The 20785-nt window shown below is 45.9% G+C and overlaps 1 protein-coding gene across 2 annotated transcripts in view; it reads left to right on the plus strand.

Annotated features, from left to right (window-relative positions):
- LOC138816304 (sorbitol dehydrogenase-like) overlaps window positions 1–19016 on the plus strand; it is a 32372-nt gene extending 13356 nt beyond the window's left edge. Inside the window, exons 3-9 of one of the 2 annotated variants that reach the window (XM_070006009.1) lie at window positions 4874–5038; window positions 6888–7047; window positions 10642–10760; window positions 11055–11120; window positions 12441–12616; window positions 16579–16700; window positions 17958–19016. In XM_070006009.1, the coding sequence (XP_069862110.1) occupies window positions 4874–5038; window positions 6888–7047; window positions 10642–10760; window positions 11055–11120; window positions 12441–12616; window positions 16579–16700; window positions 17958–18123 (974 nt within the window). In that variant the 3' untranslated portion in view covers window positions 18124–19016. The remainder of the gene's footprint in view (window positions 1–4873; window positions 5039–6887; window positions 7048–10641; window positions 10761–11054; window positions 11121–12440; window positions 12617–16578; window positions 16701–17957) is intronic. The other variant, XM_070006008.1, reaches the window with a different exon arrangement.
- Window positions 19017–20785: the final 1769 nt, after the last annotated feature.

The raw sequence follows: 20785 nt of genomic DNA on the forward strand, positions 1-20785 counted from the left end.
GATAGCATTCTACCATAGTGCCACTTCCAGCGTTTTCTGTTTATGTGGTACTGAGGAATCAAGCCCAGGGCTTCATGCATGCTTGTCAAGCAGTCTACCGCTAAGCCACATTCCCAGCCCCCTAAGTTTTTGATGTAAAGTGTATCCCTATTCTTTCCTTTCCTCTCCTCCTTTTCTCCTCTTCTTCTCCTTTTTTTTTTTTTTTAATTTCTTTTGGGTATAGGCTATTTTTGAGTGCCCCATGCCTCTTTTTTTTTTTTTGTCGGTTGTGGGGCTTGAACTCTGGGCCTGGGCGCTGTCCCTCAGCTCTTCAGCTCTAGCACTTGAGCCACAGTGCCACTTCCGGTTTCCTAGTGGTTTATTGGAGATAAGAGTCTCCCAGACTTTCCTGCCTGGAGTTGGCTTTGAACTGTGATCCTCAGATATCAGCCTCCTGAGTAGCTAGGATTACAGGCATGAGCCACCAGTGCCCGGCTGCCCCATGCCTCTTAAGTGTTGATTACAGACATGTACCGACAAGCCCAGCAGAACTATCCTCACTTGACCTAACAAATGAGGATCATATTTGGGTTTGTAAATCATGTCCTAATCCTAATCCAAATATCAAAATAGAGTGAATCTCCAGAATTTAATCTTTCAATTAGCACAGGGAGCACCAGGACAGCGTAACCTAGGACAGCCAGTTTCCAACAAGTAGAACAGCTCAAGATTTTCTTTCTAGGAGCCTTGCCCCCTGCCCTAATCAACCAACACTGAAGGTGAGGAGCACACCAGGGCTGGGCCCCTGACACCTTGGCTCCACTACTTCCAGGCCTGTCATTGGGCGAGCCCATGGGGCCTAGCAGATGTGCATGAAGGTTTTCTGGAGTGGCAGGTGACAGGTCTGTATCTGGGGACAATACCACCACCCCGCTGGCTAGGGCAGATCCTTGCTGGTGGTTCCTAATCCTCCCCATCCCTGGAATCCCACTTCTAGTCTGTTGGAATCAGCCAGAGGCTGGAGACAACTGGCAAAGTATCTATGAACAGTTCAAACTCAGCCACTCAGGTCCCCCTCCTTGTCCTTGATGAGTTGGGATGATGTCCACCCTCACCCTGCCACACCTCAGTCCACAACCTGAGCATCTGTGAGAATATCATCAGATTGAAGGCTGCCTTGGCTTTGATAATCAAAGGTCAGCTGAGTTATTGACTTAAAGTGATAACAACACTGACAACAACTCTTTTTATCAATGTTTGGCAAGCAATGTGTACTTAGGATTTAAGACTTTTTCACAGAAACAACATGTTCAGGGAAGTAAGTGACTGATGGAGAAAACTCAGTGTCCCGAACAGTCAGGGGTGTTGATCCCAGAGGTGGCCAAACAAAGGCTATCTTGGATTCCAAAGGATCCTCCCCCTGAACACCTTTACTGAGACTGCAGTGTTGTGCTCTCCTTGTCTTGTCTTGTCATGCTTGAATTGAGAGGGAGAAAATTATATGTCAGTTATCATTCTCTAGAAAGTTTGATTTCATCTCTTGGCTATACACTGGTAACTGGAAAGAAAATTCTGAGGCAGATTTCCTAATTCCAAGATTTTCCCCTACCTTTGCTCTTACAATTTGCTCTGCCAGTTCTTACACTGGTCACCAAAGCCAAGAACAAAGGAAGTTTTCCAGAACCACACATAGCACATACATCTAATCATAGCAGACCTACTGCTTGGCTCTTTTTTCCCAGAGAACTAATTGTAACATGGTCATCTTGGTCTGATTAAGATTACAATCCTTCGGGGCTGGGAAGGTGGCTCAGTGGTAGAGTGCTTGCCTTGCATGCCTGAGGCCCTGGGTTCGATTCCTCAGCACCACATAAGCAAAAAGAAAAAAGCCAGAAGTGGTGCTGTGGCTCAAGTGGTAGAGTGCTAGCCTTGAGCTGAAGAGCTGAGGGACAGTGCCCAGGCCCAGTTCCCACGACCAGACCCCCCTCTCCCCCCAAAAAAAGAAAAAAAAGTTATACAAAAAAAAGGAAAGTCAGTTATTTTTAATTTTGAGACAAGGTCTTCAATCAATGGAATTTGACAGTGAAGGTACAACACAGAAGTCTATCTATGCAAAGAAATTGTGATACAAGGATTTATATCCTGCTAAATTGACTCAGAGGATAAAGGTTATAGACAAAGAGTCTCATTTGTTCACTTTGCTTTTTCCAACTTGACTGGCACTCTTATCACTTGAGCCACATGTCCACTTCTGACCTAGTAAGACAGGTGCCCAACTCATGAAATGCTATTATAGAAGTGACATTCTATTGCCTTTAATGTATTCCATGGTAGCGCTCATCCAGGCTCTCTCCAATGAACAATGATGGAAACACAGGGAATGGACCATAGGTCCTGGTCACAGGTCCACCAGAGATTTTTCAAGAACTTCTTACTGGAAAACCACCTTTTCTTATTGTGATGGTGGCTGAATTCAGATTTGCTGGCATGCTAAGTGTGTGTTCTACACTGAGCTACATCCCACACTCCATCACCTTAAGTAGTAGGAAACTAAGGCAAGTAATTAAGAACTGTGGTTGCTGAGAAGGGTCAGGTGTAGAGTTGGCAGGTTACCCAGCTGAAGCAGAGGGATGGCTGCTAAGATGATGCCAACATTTGTAATGTAGTTCTGTCCAACTCAAGTACAGATCTTCAGTTGAGGTAGTAGTCTTCAAACACCAACTCTATTTGAGGGATCTGGACACATTTCCCCAAAAGGAAAAAATCCATGCCACCAAGAATGCTATGTGGCCAGAGGATAGCAGTCACTGGAGACCACTCTGGTGTACTTTAAATGACTCAGGATGTTAATATCAAAATATAATAACTAAGTATAGATATGCCAATTTGAATAGTAAATAACATAGTATCTACAACAAAGAAACATCAATATGATTAAATCCATGACTTCATATTATTACCTAACACAAGCTTAATTGGTCATAGTTGGTATATAATAGTATACACATTCATTGATTCAAAACTTGAAAATTAAGCCGGGCGCTGGTGGCTCACGCCTGTAATCCTAGCTACTCAGGAGGCTGAGATCTGAGGATCGCGGTTCAAAGCCAGCCCAGGCAGGAGAAACCGTGAGACTCCTATCTCCAATAAACCACCAGAAAACCGGAAGTGGCGCTGTAGCTCAAGTGGTAGAGCGCTCGCCTTGAGCTGAAGAGCTGAGGGACAGCGCCCAGGCCCAGAGTTCAAGCCCCATGACCGACAAAAAAAAAAAAAAAACTTGAAGATTAAGTGAGAAGAAAAAAATCCACTATTGATCATATATCATGTATGTCTATAGTATCACTGGCATACCAAAAAACTAGTGGAGGAATTTTCTTTATAGAAAAAAAAAAAGGCACGAAGAAATTGGCCTGATAGCTCAGCATATGTTGGCAACAAAAATGCCACATTTGGGGCTGGGGAGGTGGCTCAGTGGTAGAGTTCTTGCCTTGCATGCATGAGGCCCTGGGTTCAATTCCTCAGCACCACATAAGCAAAAAGAAAAAAGCCGGAAGTGGCGCTGCGGCTCAAGTGGTAGAGCACTAGCCTTGAACTGAAGAGCTGAGGCCCAGGCCCATGACCGTACCCAAAAAAAAAAAAAAAAAAGCCACATTTGTTCTCATGAATCAGGTACAGTGTAGTAATTTTCTGGAAACAGTTATCTCTTGAAGAACTGTTTGTTTGCCTAAGTGGTTGGTATATTGCTTCCTCCTAATATTTCCTTTACACCATGACTGGCTAGAACTCTTCAGACAAAAAGAACAAATAAGATCTGTGTGGATGGGCTGGGAAGGTGGTTCAATGGTAGAGCGCTTGCCTGTATGCCTGAGGCCGTGGGTTCGATTCCTCAGCACCACATAAGCAAAAAGAAAAAAGCCGGGAGTGACGCTGTGGCTCAAATGGTAGAACGCTAGCCTTGAGCTGAAGAGCTGAGGGACAGCACCCAGGCCCACAGTTCAGGCCCCACAACCGGACCCCCCCCCCCAAAAAAAAAAGATCTGTGTGTATGTACATGTATGTGCATACACAGAGACAGGCAGGGGAAAGGGAGAGAAGGGAAGTTTATTTTAAACAATTGGCTCCTATGATTATGGGAGATTGTAAGGTTTGAGGTTTGCTTGCCAGAGCAGCAAAAAGAATCAATCCCATCTTTCCAGAAATCTCTCTCTTTCCTTTTAAGCCTTCACCTGATTGGATCTTGTTCACTTATTTTATATAGAATAATCTGGTCTCAAAATCTGATTTAACCAAGTGTGGTAGTGGATACTACCTCTGAGGGAAATGGAAATGAAAAGATTGCTGTTTGTGGCCAGCCTGGGCAAAAATTTAGTCTAGAGACTCTATCTCAAAAAGCCAGCTAGGAGTCTTGGCTCCTATTCACTGTAGTCTAAGGGTGGCCTCAGGCAAAAATTGCCAAACCTTACCTTTGAAATTAAGCTAAACAGGGGTGGCTAAAGTAGTAGAGTGCTTACCTAGCAAGCACAACGCTCTGAGTTCATATCTGAATAACTCTCTCTCTCTCTCTCATACACACACACACACACACACACACACACACACACACACACAAATGTACTGACTTAACTGCTAATCATACCTTAAAAAATGGCTTCAAAACAACATCTACACTGGCACTTGCCTAAACTAACTGTTCAGCACAGCCTGATCAAATTGACACATAAAGTTACCTACCCACCACTGGTTAAGGAAGCAGTTCTGCCTTAATACTCTTAACTTGTTTTTACTCCATGGTCTGAATTTGACCTAGAGTTTTCCAAAGGGAAATCGCTGGGCCTGTTCAGTGACAGCAGTGGCTCCTTCCCTTCCTAGTTTCCCCCTTTCCTGTCTCCATCAGAGGTACTGTTGAAGATGCACTCAGTTGGAATTTGCGGCTCAGATGTCCACTACTGGCAACATGGTCGAATCGGGGATTTCATTGTGAAAAAGCCAATGGTGCTGGGGCATGAAGCTGCAGGAACAGTCATAAAAGTGGGATCATCTGTGAAGCACCTCAAACCAGGTCAGCAAGGTCCTTCAGTTAAGGCATAGGTAATCATTTCACCTAAGTGTTTGTAGATGCTCTCCCTGGACCAGGCCCTGTTGTTAAACACTGGTGTACAACAATGAATACAATGGTGCTGGCCCCTACATGTATTCATCTGACCTTCCACAGGGGACACAGATGGGACAGACAAGTACTAAGTCACAGGTGGTGTTAAGGGCAGAGGAAAAGAATGCTAGGAGTGCTGGCAAGTCTTATCTAGACTTTAGTTCCTTTTATGAGGAACTTTATCGCCACTGCCTGGAGATAAAGCGGTAGAGAAATGTTGCTACCTCAACTGGAGAAAAGGCATTGCCTTAAATACAGTTTTCAATACGAACAGAAGCCACAAAATGCCTCAACAGGCTAGGAACTAAGGCCTTAAATGTAGTCCTCCATTCTTATTGGAGTCTGGGCAAATGGCTGTATTTCCCCCTAGATCAGCTTATTTTCCAGAGGGAAGAATCCTCAGCTTTGGGCAGTTATCCCTGACCCCATGAATTACAGCCCAGCTGCCTGGGCATAGCTAGCTGTGGGCTAGTTTTACTTTGTTAGCAAGAGAAGCCTGTTCAGGCCTGGACAGAGGATGTCAGCTAACTTGGAAGAAGAGGGAGGGTAGCGGGAGGGGTGCAATCTTGTGTTAGTCATAACTCAAGAGCCCCAAGCCACATTAGCTCAAAAGACATTAAGCACATATCTCACTTAAGATTTTTTTTGATGGATTCTTTTAATTGTAAAGATACTGTACAGAGGGGTTGGTTACACTTAAGATTTTAACTCTAGGATTCCAGCCATCACTAGTGATCATTGGAAAAGCATCTGTGCTGTCACAGGGTTGTTCCAGAGCCAAAAGTTCCTATCGTCCAATAACCACTTATGATTGAGTTTTACTTGTGAGACCATGTCTCCAAATACTGGGTTATCTAAATGTAAGTTCTAATAAATGCTTAGTATCATGAATTCAATCCTGGGCACCAGTGGCTCACACCTGTAATCCTAGCTACTCAGGAGGCTGAGATCTGAGGATCAAGGTTCAAAGTCAGCCACAGCCAGACAGTCCTTGAGGCTTAATCTCCATTTAATCACCAAAAAGAAGGAAGAAGCTCAAGTAGTAGGGCACTAGCCTTGAGCAAAAAAGCTCAGGGACTGTACCAAGACCTTGAGTTCAAGCCCCAGGACTAGTATTAAAAAAAAAAAAAAAAAGCTACGTGTGGCACATGCCTTAATCCCAATTTAGGAGATGGAGGCAGGCAGGGTGCCAGCGGCTCATGCCTATAATCCTAGCTACTCAGGAGGCTAAGATTTGAGGACCATAGTTCAAAGCCAGTCTGGGCAGGAAAGCCCATGAGACTCTTATTTCAAATTAACCGCTAGAAAACTAGAACTGCTAGAAGTGGTGCTGTGCTTCAAGCAATGCAGCGCTTGGTTAAAGGAAAAAAAAAAAAGGCCGGAGGGCTCAAGTGCTAGTGTGCTTGTTTAATAACATAAGACCTTGGGCACCATTCCCAGTACTGGGGAGAGGGAAAGGAAGGGAGGGATAGTGTTTTTGTTTTTCTGTTTTTCATTCTGGGGCTTGAACTCTGGGCCTGGGCACTGCCCCTGAGCTTCTTTTGCTCAAGTCTAGCCTTCAACCACTTGAGCCACAGCACCACTTCTGGCTTTTTCTGTTTATGTGGTACTAAGGAATTGAACCCAGGGCTTCATGCACACCAGGCAAGCACTCCACCACTAAGTTACACTCCCAGCCCCTAGATTTTTTTTTTTTTTTAAGAAAAAAGCTCTGCTTCCTTTGCCAAACACAGCAGTCCATTTTGGTTTTCCTTTCCAGGTGATCGTGTTGCCATTGAGCCTGGGTCTCCCCGAGAAAATGATTATTTCTGCAAGATCGGGCGGTATAATCTGACCCCATCCATTTTTTTTTGTGCCACTCCCCCTGACGATGGAAATCTGTCCCGATTCTACAAGCATAATGCTGACTTCTGCTACAAGTTAGTATTCCTCTTGGTTGTTTCATGATGCTTCTATGTCCCAGTGATTTCATCATTTTCAGTTCATGCACAGGAAGCACACCCCTAGTGGGCCCGCCTATCTTGGTGGCACAGAGGGAGGGTAGCCTTATGGGGCTAGATTGACTCAGTGGTAGATTTTAATCTAGAAGAATACAAAATTGGTGCCAAGATCTCTCATCCCCTCCAGCCATCCTAGAGAGAACGCATGGTTCCATTTTGGTTTCCACTATAGTCCCCAGAAAGTTGTAGTGTGCTGCCATGGTATGAGTCTTGGCGTGCTGAATCCACTCTTGCCTTTTCAGTGACTTTAAGGACATGATTGAACCTTCCTCTGCTGCAGTTTCACTTAATCACCAGGAGACTAAATTAGACAATTGCTACAGACCTGCCTTTGTATAATACAATAGGTGCTTTGCATGCCGTATAATCACAAGGTGTACACTATTGTTGCAGTTTCATCCAAGGGCTAAAGGATCCAGACACAGAGCAGATCCAGGACAGGGGTCCACCTCTTATCTGAAATGGCCCTGGGCTGAGAAGCTGTGTCTGAGAGATGCCCCACAATGGAGCTCTGTGGTATTGGTGTGTGGCTCCCTGCTGACCTGACTCAAATTTTCCTTCCACCCCAACCTGGCCCCAGTGATGGCTCTTAGCTGGTATGGGAGCCAGTCACAGGGGCAGTCTGATAGTTTTTATGGGGTGCCCACTAGAAGTCTTGGAAATAATCAACAGACCAGAGACCTTGTGTGTGGTGAGTTTAAGTCAACACCTGAGCCTGCTCTGGAGGAAAGCAGTTTTGTGGGCCAATTCCTCCTTCCAGTAGGTGGTTGCTGAATCAACCCATCTTTTTTGGAACCTGTCCAAGTCAAGATACAAACAGTAAGCCAGGTGCTGTTGACTTTGACTGTTAATCCTAGCTACTCAGGAAAGTGAGATCTGAGGACCCTAGTTCTAAGCCAGCCCAAGCATGAGATGCTTACCTCCAGTTAACCGACCTTAAAAAAAAAGCTGGAAGTAGAGCTATGGCTCTACTAAAGGACAGTGCCCAGATCCTGAGTTGAAGTCACAAAGACACAGACATAAACTATTTTCATGGAAGGCAGAAGAACACAGTGGTAAAGTTCAAGGTCAATTATTCATCTCCATCACATACTGTGTATCCTTGAAGGAATGCCTTAAGTTTTGTGACTTCAGTATCCTTGCCTGTGAAGTGGACATAATATTGGCACCTCTGTCACAGAACAGCTGATGAGATTCAATGAGAAACGTGTACCAAGTACTCCATATGAAGGTGGCACAGAGACCTGGTGCTTGATAAATCGTGCCAACCTGAGTCAGCCATGGTCTTGTCATCCAGCAATGGAGGTACAGAATTAGATCTGAGAGGGAGGCCTGGCACTGGGAATTGAGATAGCTGTAGCTTATGTGTAGGGATTGGTGTAGGGGTGTATACTGGTTGGCAGTGCTGTGGGAGAGCAGAGCACCCAAGGATCTCTGGGGGCTATGTAACCCTTGACCTTCCTCTCTGAGGATACTTCCTGCCCCTCCAACTAGTGTAGTCCTAGACCTTAGTTCTCTTCTGATACCTGTTTGTGAGGATGCATTCCTATATCACTACTACCTCTTTATTTTCCTACCCCCCTATCTTCTATCTTCCTGCTTCCTTCTCCTTGCTTCTTGGTCATTCTTTCCTCCTTTGTCTGTTTCCTGTGGCGTATTATAAAAAACAACTTGTTTTGTTCTCTGGTGTTCATAAAAACATGAATGGTCAGGGATAGACAGAAGCCTGGAACTCTCTCCTCTCCATTCTCTCTGAACCCCCACTGGACAATGGTGGAGAGAGAGGACCCAGGAATCTAACCCCTGACCGGTGACAGAGGGACCAGCTATAGAACTCCTGTTCATGTATCTGAGGGGAATACTCAGCCTTCATCACCCTGCCATCTCCAATTCTACTTCTCTTTGATGTTCTTTTCCTTTGGGGGGGGGTTTACTGGATTTTTTTTGAAACTTTTTTTTATTGTGAAAATACTGTACAGAGGGGTTAAAATCACATGGGTAAGATAATGAGTACATTTCTTATGTTACTGGATTTTTTTAAGGGAACGGGTACTTGCTGTTCTTTGGGGAGGGGTACTGGTGTTTATACTCACTCAGTTCCTTGTACCTGCTAGACAGGCAGTTTACCACTTGTGCCAGGCCTGTTGTAATTCTAAGAGGTCAAAGGAAGGACAGAGAAGGAACTGGCTTAGAACCATTGGAGATCTGTGGGAATCCAGACGTGAAGTGGCAGGCTATTGTGTCTAGAGCATGTGGTATGTGTGTGTGTGGGGGGGGACTTTAAAGAATGAGGGCAAGTTCATTATTTCATTTCCAGTTCTTTCCCCTTCCATGGAATTGATGCCTGTGGAGTCTACAGCGGGGGAGATGATGTAAGAAAAGTTGAGGGACAAGGAAAAAGTGAGGCTGCTAACCACAGGCTTGGAATTTATTTAGTTGAGGATTGGAAACCTCTGTTTCCAGGAGGACCACAAGACTTGGGGATGAGCATACGTATGTACTTGGCTAGTTACTGTGTATTTCTTTTGGGAATTTGAAGGTTTTTGTGTTCCATCACGTGTAGGTTTGTGGGGCACTCAGTAAATACTGGACAGCAAGGAACTAGCAGAAATGAGATACTACCCACAGAACCAAAAACCAGCTAATGTGGGGTCAAGCAGAAGACAGAGAACTAGGACACCTTGGTTCAAGGCCTGGAACTGGCCTTCCAACCTTGGGCCACTCTTAATGTCATTGAGCTTCAGTTTCCTGTTCTGTAAGATAAAGGTAAAAATAAAACCTGTCTTGCCTGCCCAATACTGTTATACTGAGGATTAAATTAGATAATGGGTGAGTAAGTTCTCTAACCTCTAAAGCCTACTGCAAATGTTTACTGTCATCATCAGCAGGATTGAGGATGGGGTTGAGATGCCAGTGAACTCAGAAGTGAAAACCAAGAACCCTGTGGTGAAAGTGACACAGCACTGAATGAGCTAAGGAACAGGCTCTGTTCCCAGTTTAACCAGTCCTGGACAGCCAGGCCGCTGCTGTCACCAGATGTGGCTCCTCTGAAACATAGAGTGGGGGACAAACAACAGATTGACACCTGCTGTTACCTCACCGTGCTTGACAGCAAAGAAAATGTGTTCACTGAGAACTCTGAAGTGAGTCTCCAAAGAGAATCATTGCATGAGAGGAGTGTGGCCTGTGTTCTGGAGGCAGACATATCTAGCTTCGAATTCAAAACCTGAATAGTTTTGAATCTTTGGGGCAAGTCCTTTATCCACAAAGCCTCAGTTTCCTCATCAGAAAAGTAGAAATAATGGTATCTATTATAGAAGTGTTCTGAGTTGGATGTGAGTGAATGTGTGTAAAGTGCTAAGCACATTGTCTTGCCATAAATAAATAATACTCAGTGTTATTACTCTTATGTAATAAGTATGTTATAATTATGTAATAATTACATTACAATAATATACTGTTGTTAGTGTAGTTAAGCCAGAGGATCTAACTGCATGTTGGGTAACTCCTTAGGCTCCCTGACAATGTCACCTTTGAGGAAGGGGCCCTGATTGAGCCCCTCTCTGTGGGGATCTATGCCTGCCGGCGAGGTGGAGTATCCCTGGGGAACAAGATCCTGGTGTGTGGAGCTGGTAAGAAATGGGGGACACTTGGTTATATGGTTGCAGTTTTACTGATTGGGAATGTGGAGACCCCTCTTCCATGTGACTCCCCCTCCAAATGCTAAGATCCCTTCCAGAATCTTACTCAGTGATCAGCACTTTGCCGGTCAGATGATAGTACCAGCACTGCCGACAGAAGGGATTCAGTTAGCTGCCTTCTCTGGGCCCTGGAGGCCTCAGATGAATGCCCGTGACACTGGACTATAGGAAGAGCTGATACTGAATAATCTACAAACATCTTTTTTTTTTTTTTTTTTAATGTAGGGCCAATTGGACTGGTTAATCTGATTGTGGCCAAGGCGATGGGAGCAGCTCAAGTCCTGGTAACTGGTATGAAAGTTGGGTTTGTGGGTTTTTGTTTGTTTGCTTGCTTGCTTGCTTGCTTTAATCTTGAGATGGAAAGATCTGCATAAAGTAGAATTCAGGGCAGGAGCGTGAGACCCATTGCTTTCATTATTAGTCTACTTTCTGTTCCTATAACAAGATACCCAAGGCTGGGTACCTTGAAAGGGGTTTATTTAGCTCACTGTTTCAGAGGCTGAGAGACTAGGCAGCCCCATTGGTTTATCCTTTAGTGAAGGCCCTATGCAGCTGACAGAAGCACATGCAGAAGGTATCATGTATCTGTTAACTGAACAACCCCTTTGTACAACTACTTTAATTTTTGCCCGGCGCCAGTGGCTCACGCCTGTAATCCTAGCCACTCAGGAGGCTAAGATCTGAGGATCATGGTTCAAAGGCAGCCCATGCAGGAAAAATCTGTGAGACTTTTATTTCCAATAAACCACCAGACAACCAGAAGTGGCGCTGTGGCTCAAGTGGTAGAGCGCTCACCTTGAGCTGAAGAGCTGAGAGGTAGTGCCCGGGCCCAGAATTCAGGCCCCATGACCAAGAACAACAACAATAACAACAAAAGAAAAATCACAAGTTAAGACAAGAAGCCAGAAAAACTCATCACTCTCACTCTCTGCAAGGTCAGCATTAACCCTTTCATGGGCAGTAACCCTAATGAATCCAATTCCCCTGTATTGGGTCTTTAGGGGTTCTACCATTCTAACACTAGAGGCAAACCTCCAACGCTTGCTTACCCTGTAAGGAACAAACCACAGGTACTTGTCAGGGCACTAGGTTCCTTAAGGAGTTCTACCTCTTCTCCTGGATTCTAGGGTTGAAAAGTCCACCCGGGGATGAGTAACTCAGGACTGAGGTTGTGAAGAGAGAGGTAGCAGCTGGGGAGAATAGGATGTGGTCCTTCATGTGTGGACACACAGCCCTTGGACTGTTTGACTATTAGGAGGCAAACAAGGTTTGTGTGTGTGGTATGGTAGTGGTGGCATGCATCATAAATTCGTAAAAATGTAAGGGTGTATGTGCTGTGTACGTATGTACTACAGGATCAAATATGTGTGGAAGTACTAGTTGTGAAGAGCTGTGGTGTTCACAGGGCCTTGTGCAGATGTAAAGGTGTGTGTGTGAGTGAGTTGTGAGGAGAGGACTTTGTGAAGCTGTGTGGCAGTGGGTGAGGGTGCAGAGTGCTTCGGGCTCAGCATCACCTCCAGTACAGCTTTGTTGCCATCAGATCATACACGTGTTTTTCCCTTATCAGTCATCCCCTTTCTCAGTTTAAAAGGAATTCTGGCTTACCTTTAGATATGAATGCCTCTCGGTTGAGTAAAGCCAAGGAAGTAGGAGCTGATTTCATTCTCCAGATCAACAAGGAGAGTCCTAAGGAAATTGCCAGTAAAGTGGAAAAACTTCTGGGGTCCAAGCCGGAAGTCACCATCGAGTGCACAGGGGCAGAGTCCTCCATCCAGACGGGGATCTATGTGAGTGGACTGCAGGCGCTGAGCTGGGGGGCGGCTTCAGGCAATAAAGAGAGCAGAAGTAAGGAGACTCGTTTTCAAGCTTCTCCACTAATTTGCTGTGTGACACCTCCCCCTCCCCCAAGCAGTACTCTCCATAGTTTGTCTTCTTTTTCTTGGACAGTATTGAGGTTTGAACTCAAGGCCTCATGCCTGCCAGACAGTCAGTCTACAATTAGCCATACATCCTGCTCCCAAAATTTGGTGGTTTTTTTTTTCCCCCTCAGTCCTAGGCTTGAACTCAGGGCCTGAGCACTGTCCCTGAGCCTCTTTGTGTTCAAGACTAGCATTCTACCACTAGAGCCACAGCAACACTTCTGGCCTTTTCTGAGTAGTTTATTGGAGATAAAGAGTCTCACAACTTTTCTGCCAGGGCTGGCTTCAAACTGCAATCATCAGATCTCAGCCTCCTGAATAGCTAGGATTAGAGTTGTGAGCCACTGGCACCCAGCTCAAAATTCTGTTGTTGTTTTTTTAATCTCTAATGTGGACATGGTAGCATTTGCTTTACTATTAGCAGGAGGAACAGAAGTCATACCTTAGTCCAGTGGGAAATTCCTGGATTATTTTACTGAGGAAAATTGTAATGTTTGAGCCATTGCTATTGGGCGAAAGTCAATTCAGTTAATCACAAAGATGAAGTGATTTCTTGGGGTCAAAGTTGTCTCCTATTGTGCTGTCACCTAGAACTAGAAACAGATAAGCTGCCAATGCCTGATTTACTGTAAATCAGGGGTCCCACCCATCAGCAATTTATGGGAAATGGACAAGGAGTTGGGGTGGAGAGTTGCATCAACAGATCAAAGTACAAGGAAAAGAGGGAAAAGGATAACTTCTAGGTTCCCAGAACTACTGTATACTGTGAGGGACCTGTGTTCATTGCTTTCTATAGCATGATGTCTAATCTGCACAAGTCAGGTACCACACTGTTTTGTTTTGTTTTTTGGTCAGTCATGGGACCTGAACTCTAGGCCTAGGCACTGTCCCTGAGCTCTTCAGCTCAAGGCTAGTGCTCTACTACTTGAGCCACAGTACCACTTCCAGCTTTTTCTGCTTATGTGGTGCTGAGGAATCGAACCCAGGGCCTAATGCATGCAAGGCAAGCACTCTACCACTGAGCCACCTTCCCAGCCCCTCAGGCACCACATTGAGAGTTACATTGCTGACCTAGCTTCAAGCTCTATAAAGTCTTATAGTCATCAGCTATAGTCAATGCCTGAGCTTTTCACAATGCTCTCTCGTGGCTCCAGAAACAAAAGGCAGCAACTGTGATCACAGGGAAAGAGCTGAGCTAAGGAAGGCAGCTGGCCAGGAACTGTCCCTGCCTCCCAGACTGCTTCCTCACAGGAGCACGGGCTTCCACACATAGGACACTGCAGTGTGAAAAGCATTGATCAGGCTAACCCCTCTGGTGGTGGCACATCCTCGAGCCTGGTACAGCTGCCTAGTCCTCCTCCTATCAGGATTCCTGGTGGCTTTGGGAACACAGGGAGTAGCCCCAGGGACCAGCAGGTGTCACTTAGCCCTGTCCTGAGTTTCATCTGGAGTCAGCCAGCCCTTTGCTCTACTGTCATAGACCAGTTGCCGTGTGGGAAGGGGCAAGACGAAATCAAAAACTCAGAAGGGATGATGGGTCCATGCGTGATAGGTCTACTACACCTTAGGTACTTGCTGAATGCAAGTACTCAGTATTAGGCATCTTGAGGGCAATAGCAGCAGGGATGGTTTATCTACTGTCTGAAGCGGATGGCAGGTCAGTGGTTGCCCAGTACAGAGGCACACTGGGACAGCTGAGGGACTTAGGGCACATCTTTCTTTGCTCATCTGCTCTGACATGAGTGCCTTTGGGAACAGATGTTTCTTCCAGTTGTTGATGGTAGAAGTCCAGTGCCAGGCCACTGGACCAACCTGAGATGGGCAGGGAGATGAATGAGAGGCAGCGGCTTCAGCAGCTTGAAATGGCATCTCTCCTGAGTAGCAAGTGGAGCCTTCAGCAGCACATACACACATATCTGAGCATCTTGTTTCTGCCCCATGCTCAATGGATGTTGTTTGTGAGATGCTCCTTGGCATAGAGGATTGATCACCTCCTTGGTGTACTAGTCACACTCATAGTGGTCAGATAGTCTTGAGCAATGCTGGGCATGTGGTCAAAAGCTGTTAAAACTCCTGGCAGTTTGGCATGGCTGACTGTGTGAGTCACGAGTTTTCTATGCACTAGGTTGATAGAAAGACAGGTTCATGCCTGTCATCATTGCTACTCAGAGCTGAGATCTGAGGATTGTGGTTCAAAGCCAGACTAGGCATGGAAGTCTTTGAGACTCTTATCTTCAATTAGCCATCAATAAACCTGAAATAGAGCTGTGATTCAAGTGGCAGAGTGTCAGCCTTGAGCAAAAAAGCCTTGTTAAACCCCTAGTACCAGTACAAAAAAAAAAGTTTTCTTTAGCTCAACTCACAACTTTGACCCTTCTCTCCCATTTACCCAAAAGGACAGCAATAAAATATAAAACAGCCAAACTCCAAGTCCAACTACTATGACTGTTACACACCAGAGACTAGCCTAGAGGCAAGCCCAGGGTCCCGCAGCTCAACAGCGGTTGCAGGAGTCACCCCTACTTGGCTCTAGACCCAGGCTCTGCCTCTGGCTCCCAGCACTGCAAAATCCTCTCCATACGTCATTGAGAATGGGTCTGAGTCACTTATCTTTTTTATAGTTCTACCCTTTTTTCCCCTAGTCCTAGTGCTTGAACTCAGGGCCTGGGCACTGTCTTTGGCTCAAGACTGGCACTGTAGGGCTGGGAAGGTGGCTCAGTGGTAGAATACTTGCCTTGCATGCATGAGGCCCTGGGTTTGATTCCTCAGCACCAAATACACAGAAAAAGCCATAAGTGGTGCTATGGCTCAAGTGGTAGAGCGCTAGCCTTGAACTAAAGAGCTGAGGGACAGAGCCCAGTCCCAGAGTTCAGGCCCCACGACCAGACCCTAAAAAAAAAAATAAATAAATAAGACTAGCACTCTACCACTCGAACCTCAGCAGCACTTTCAGCTTTTTTTTTTTCTCCTTCCTTGGTACTGAGGAATCGAACCCAGGGCTTCATGCATGCTAGGCAAGCACTCTACCACTGAGCCATCTTTCCAGCCAGCTCTACTCTTTTGGTTGTTGGTCGTGGGGCTTGAAGGCAGGGCCAAGGCAATTTTGCATTCAAGGCTAGCCCTCTACCACTTTGAGCCACTGAGCCACTTCTGGATTTCTGGTGGTTAATTGAGGGACTTTCCTGCCTAGGCTGGTTTGGAACTGCAATCCTCAGATCTCAGCCTTCTGAGTAGCTAGGATTACAGACATGAGCCACAGTGCCTAGCCAGGAAGTCATTTTTACAACCACAGAATTCCAGGAGCCCAGCTGTTTAGGTGCAGTTTTTTCCCTGCTGGTGAGCTCAGGTGGCGGCTACTGAGGGGCCTGTTGAAGTCCTGCCAGGATATGGAAGTGGCTAATGCCAATATCTAGTATTGAGGTTATTTACTTATTTATTTTTGCAGTACTGGTGTTTTAAATTCAAGGCCTCAGGCTTGCTAGCCAGGTACTCATCTTTTGAGCCATACCTCCAGCCCTCTGGTACTGAATTTTTTTTTTTAATTTAATTGTGGTACTGAATTTTTAAGACTCTGAAAGATGTACCTGGTTCTTCTCCATTGGTCAAATATGTTGTTTCAGGACCTACAAAGCTGATATTTACTATGTTGCTCTGACAAGTTTGATAGGCATGTTGAAGATTTCAGGAATAGAATGAGAATCAAACCCTCTCGAACTTTTTGCACGCACACCAGATGCAGGCAGAAGACATCTGTGTGACACTGCAGGTCTCAGTGAAAGTCTGTGTTTTCTTTTCATCTGGGTCTTCTTGCTTTTATGATTCTTCTGCAGGCCACTATCTCTGGTGGAACCCTGGTGCTTGTGGGAATGGGTGCTGAGATGGTGTCTGTACCCCTAGTGCATGCAGCCGCCCGGGAGGTGGATATCAAGGGTGTATTTCGATACTGCAACACGTGAGTATGCTGTGGGTGAGCCGGGGTGGCCAGCCGCCAGTCAGTCCAGGGCAGGCCCACACAGCCTCTGAGACTATGAGTCTCTGCCTGTTTATTCATGAGGGGCACTCCCTGGCCACACTGACAGCCATGTGATATGATAGTGCTCCAAAGAGAGAACATGTACTTCTTTCCCTGATGGAGAGACAGGGAGGGGAAATTTGAGGCATACACTACTGGCTGTTTGCTGCTGTTACCCAGGTCCCCTCCATTGTGGCTCACACCTGTAATCTTAGCTACTTAGAAGTGAGATCTGAGGATCACAGTTCAAAGTCAGCCTAGGCAGAAAAGTCTGTGAGACACTTACCTTCAAATAAGCGCCAAAAAGCCAGTAGTGGAACTGTGGCTCAACTAAAGTACTAGCCTTGACCAAAAACCTCAGGAACATCACCAAGGCCCTGAGGTCAAGCCCGAGGGCTAGCTAAATAAATTCAATTTAAAATTTAAAGAAGAGTGCTGGGAAGGTGGCTCAGTAGTAGAGTGCTTGCCTTGCATGCATGAGGCCCTGGGTTCCATTCCTTAGCACCACATAATCAGAAAAAAGCCAGAAAGGGAACTGTGACTCAAGTGGTAGAGCGTGCTCACCTTGAACTGAAGAGCCGAGGGACAGCATTCAGGCCCAGAGTTCAAGCCTCACAACCGACAACTAATAATAATAATAATAATAAAGGAGAAGGAGGACAAGTCCAAGAAATCAAGTCCTTTAGCTCACACTTGTGAATCCCAGGTTCCATTTTGGAGAACAGAGTCTTATTTATCCCACCCACATCCTATACACTACTTTGTTATCTTCTAGAGCCCTCTATCTGGGACATCTTTCCCAGCTTAAGGCTCTGTAAATCCAGTTCCTCAATAGAGCATCTGTTTTCTAGTAAACTTTGCCAAGCTGAGCTGCTAGTGGATGTAACTGGATTATCCTAACTGCCTTTTCACAGAGGCTTCTGTAGGATACACTGTATCATCTTCATGCCAATGCAATCCTATGCTTCATGATGAACCTTGTAAAATGAAGGGATGGGGTATGGGCCACGGGGCAATTAGAAATGGTTCCTACACCTGCGAGCTATTAGGTGCTTTCCTCAAGCAACAGTCTATAAAATTTGCCTTAGAGAAGCACAGTGCTAGAAATCAATGTGGCCAAGGTGTTTTAGTGCTCGGTACTTTCCGGGGACCTGTCTCTTCCTGAAGTTTCAGTATAATGCTTGTGATCTCTTCCAGGTGGCCAATGGCAATTTCAATGCTTGCATCCAAGACTATAAACGTGAAGCCCTTAGTCACACATAGATTTCCTCTGGAGAAAGCCATGGAGGCCTTTGAAACATCCAAACAGGGAGTGGGGCTGAAAGTCATGATCAAGTGTGACCCTAATGACCAGAATCCCTGATGGGCGGTACCCTCTTCCTACCCTTTCAGCATCTCAGGGCTAACTAGCTGAGCAGGGTGGGCCTCGTGACAAACTTTTTTTTCTGAATGACAAGAATAATTAATGTAATTCATTAAACACAGAGCCTTACAGAGGAGTTGGTGTGCCTTGAAAATGCAAATAGGTAGACTTTGGAGACCTTGTAACCAGAATGACCTGCTTGTGCTAAGTCAAGCCCTGCACATAGAGCAGTGTCTGGCAGCCGAGGGTTAGGAGCTGCCCTTCTTCTCTTCTTTGGGTGGGGACAGAAATTCTGCCCTTGTGTTTCTGGTACCATTCAGCCCTGAGGCTGAATGCCTTGCAAAGTGTCTAACCATCTTTCTCCCACTCCCCACTCTACCTGAAGCATGGCCTCTATTGCTAGTCAACTTGGAGACCTTCAATGCTTCCTGACTAGCCCAAAAGAGCTTGGTCAACTACCTGAGGATTTTATATCCCCACCCTAACCCCTCCTAGGCTCCCTCAGTTATTAGACAATTCTATTCAATTCTGGTCATTGTAAGTGGAAGAAAAATGGTCCCTCTGATCATTGCAGTTGAGGCTCTTGATATCTTCCTGTCTTTTGGAAGGGTATCTCTAAACGTACCCTATTTTAATCTTGGGTTGTTACTTTTTTCCTGTATAACATTTTAAAAGGCCAATCACACCCTTGGTGATTTTTGAGATTAATAATCAAGAATGAGGATATAGTAGCTGTGACCAAACTTGGCTACAGCCTTTAATTCCTTACTTCAGATGTGGGCAGAGGGCACGAGTTTGAAAAGAACTCTGGTTTATATGGGGAAACGGCATGGCCAGAGCCTAAAATTCATCAAACTGCTGTGGGCAATAAATTCTCTGCTTTTGGTATCTGACTACAGCTGTTGTTTGTGTCCGTTTGTGGAGGAGTGGACTTAGGTTATCTGCTTCACAGAAGGAAGAATCCCAGGACTTTACCGAGTATACATTGTGCACTAAATAGGATTTTCATTAACTGCTGGAAATCTACACAAATCATTCAATCCACACAGCAAGCCAAACTCATTATGATAGTTTGCAGGTAACAAAGTAATTTGATCAAGGCCATACACTGCTTTTCTCTCACCATAGGGTCAGGAGACATCTGTCTCTGCACACTCTCAGTAGCCATGTAGCCCAGCCCACCTGGTCCTTCCTTCTCTTAGTTCTATTTAGTTAGGACCACACTTGGCACCTGCCTTCTCTTTAATCCCCTTCCACAGCCAAGGTTCCTTTAGCAGTTAAGAGGCCTGGTCTTCAAAGCCAAGATCCTGATAACTTCCATTTTCTAGTCCCAGATGCCAGTGTGTGACTATGAAGAGTGAATGGGCAGATCAAAAGTAGTTTAGAGCTAGGAATAGTGGTCACACCTTTAACTCCAGCACTTGAAAGGCTTAGGCAGGAGAACGACAAGTTTGAGGACATCCTGGACTTCATGGCAAGACCCTGTCTCAAAAACACACCTAACAGCCGGGTACTGGTGGCTCACACCTCTAATCCTAGCTACTCGGGAGGCTGAGATCTAAGGATCCCACTTCGAAGCCAGCCCAGGCATTCCCTACCAACTCCACAAGGTGCTCAATCAGTGTTGACTGACTCAGTGAATCAGTCCCGGAACAAGAATATGAATTCCCCGCGAGTTCCCCAACCTTGGGAGGCCTGGCAGCCTCTGTGTGCTCTGTCACCAGGCACTGGTTCACTTTCTGTCAACACTGAGGACCCCACCCAGCTGGCACTCCCAGCACTGAATCGAGTGGGGGTGTAAGGGTGGAGAGCAGGGAAGGACCCTACATGCAACCTTGAAGGTGAAAAGGGGAGGATGACCTCATCCACCCCCCCACCCCGCCCCGCCCCCGCCTGCATCCCAAGAAGGAAGGAGTACACTGACTCCAGCAACAGCTCCCACCCTGTGGTCATGGCAAATGCTGGTGTGACATCATTTCTGGACACACTCCCTGAATCTGAGCCATCTTTCCTCTTTTCTCTCGGCTCCCTGTTTTACATAAAGGGAGCCTTATTGAAGCCAGAGGTCAGGCTCAGGATCAGGGAGATGCCAGGATGAGTGGAGTATTTGCCCTTCTCCAGAACTGACGCAGGCTCATGGTATCAGTAGGTCCAGTACAGAGGCCAAACAACAGGCAACGCCTGCCCAGTTCTGAACATCAGGCTGGGGACTGAAGCTGGGTGAGGTGTCGTTACAAGTTACAGATGGTGACTGATATGTACTCTGGGTGACAGGTCTACAGCATCTCCATCTTCCTTACTACATACTGCAAACCATTCAAATAGGATGGAGAAGGTGCAGCAATAGTGCAGTGGCTTGGCCAAGGAGCTCATGGCTCATGGGAAGCACTTTCCAGACATCAGTAGATGGCTTCTGACACAGTAGCATCCAACCCTGGCTTACCTATGCTCTGAAAGCCCTGGCTAAGTCAGATACTCTGTTCCTTCCCTGGGCACCTAAAAGTGGGTACAGGTATGAGGATGATGTTACCTCCAAGAGATTATTCAATGCATCAAGGAGGAGCTGGTTGAGGACTGTGTCCTCAAGAGCGCAGCCTCTGAGAGGTAGCAAGTTTTAAAAGATTTAATTCAAGTATTCCTGGGTTCTGTCTAATCTTGGGCA

This window comes from Dipodomys merriami, unplaced genomic scaffold (assembly GCF_024711535.1).
Source record: "Dipodomys merriami isolate MVZ:Mamm:240054 unplaced genomic scaffold, mDipMer1.0.p SCAF_69, whole genome shotgun sequence".
Classification (NCBI taxonomy): domain Eukaryota; kingdom Metazoa; phylum Chordata; class Mammalia; order Rodentia; family Heteromyidae; genus Dipodomys; species Dipodomys merriami.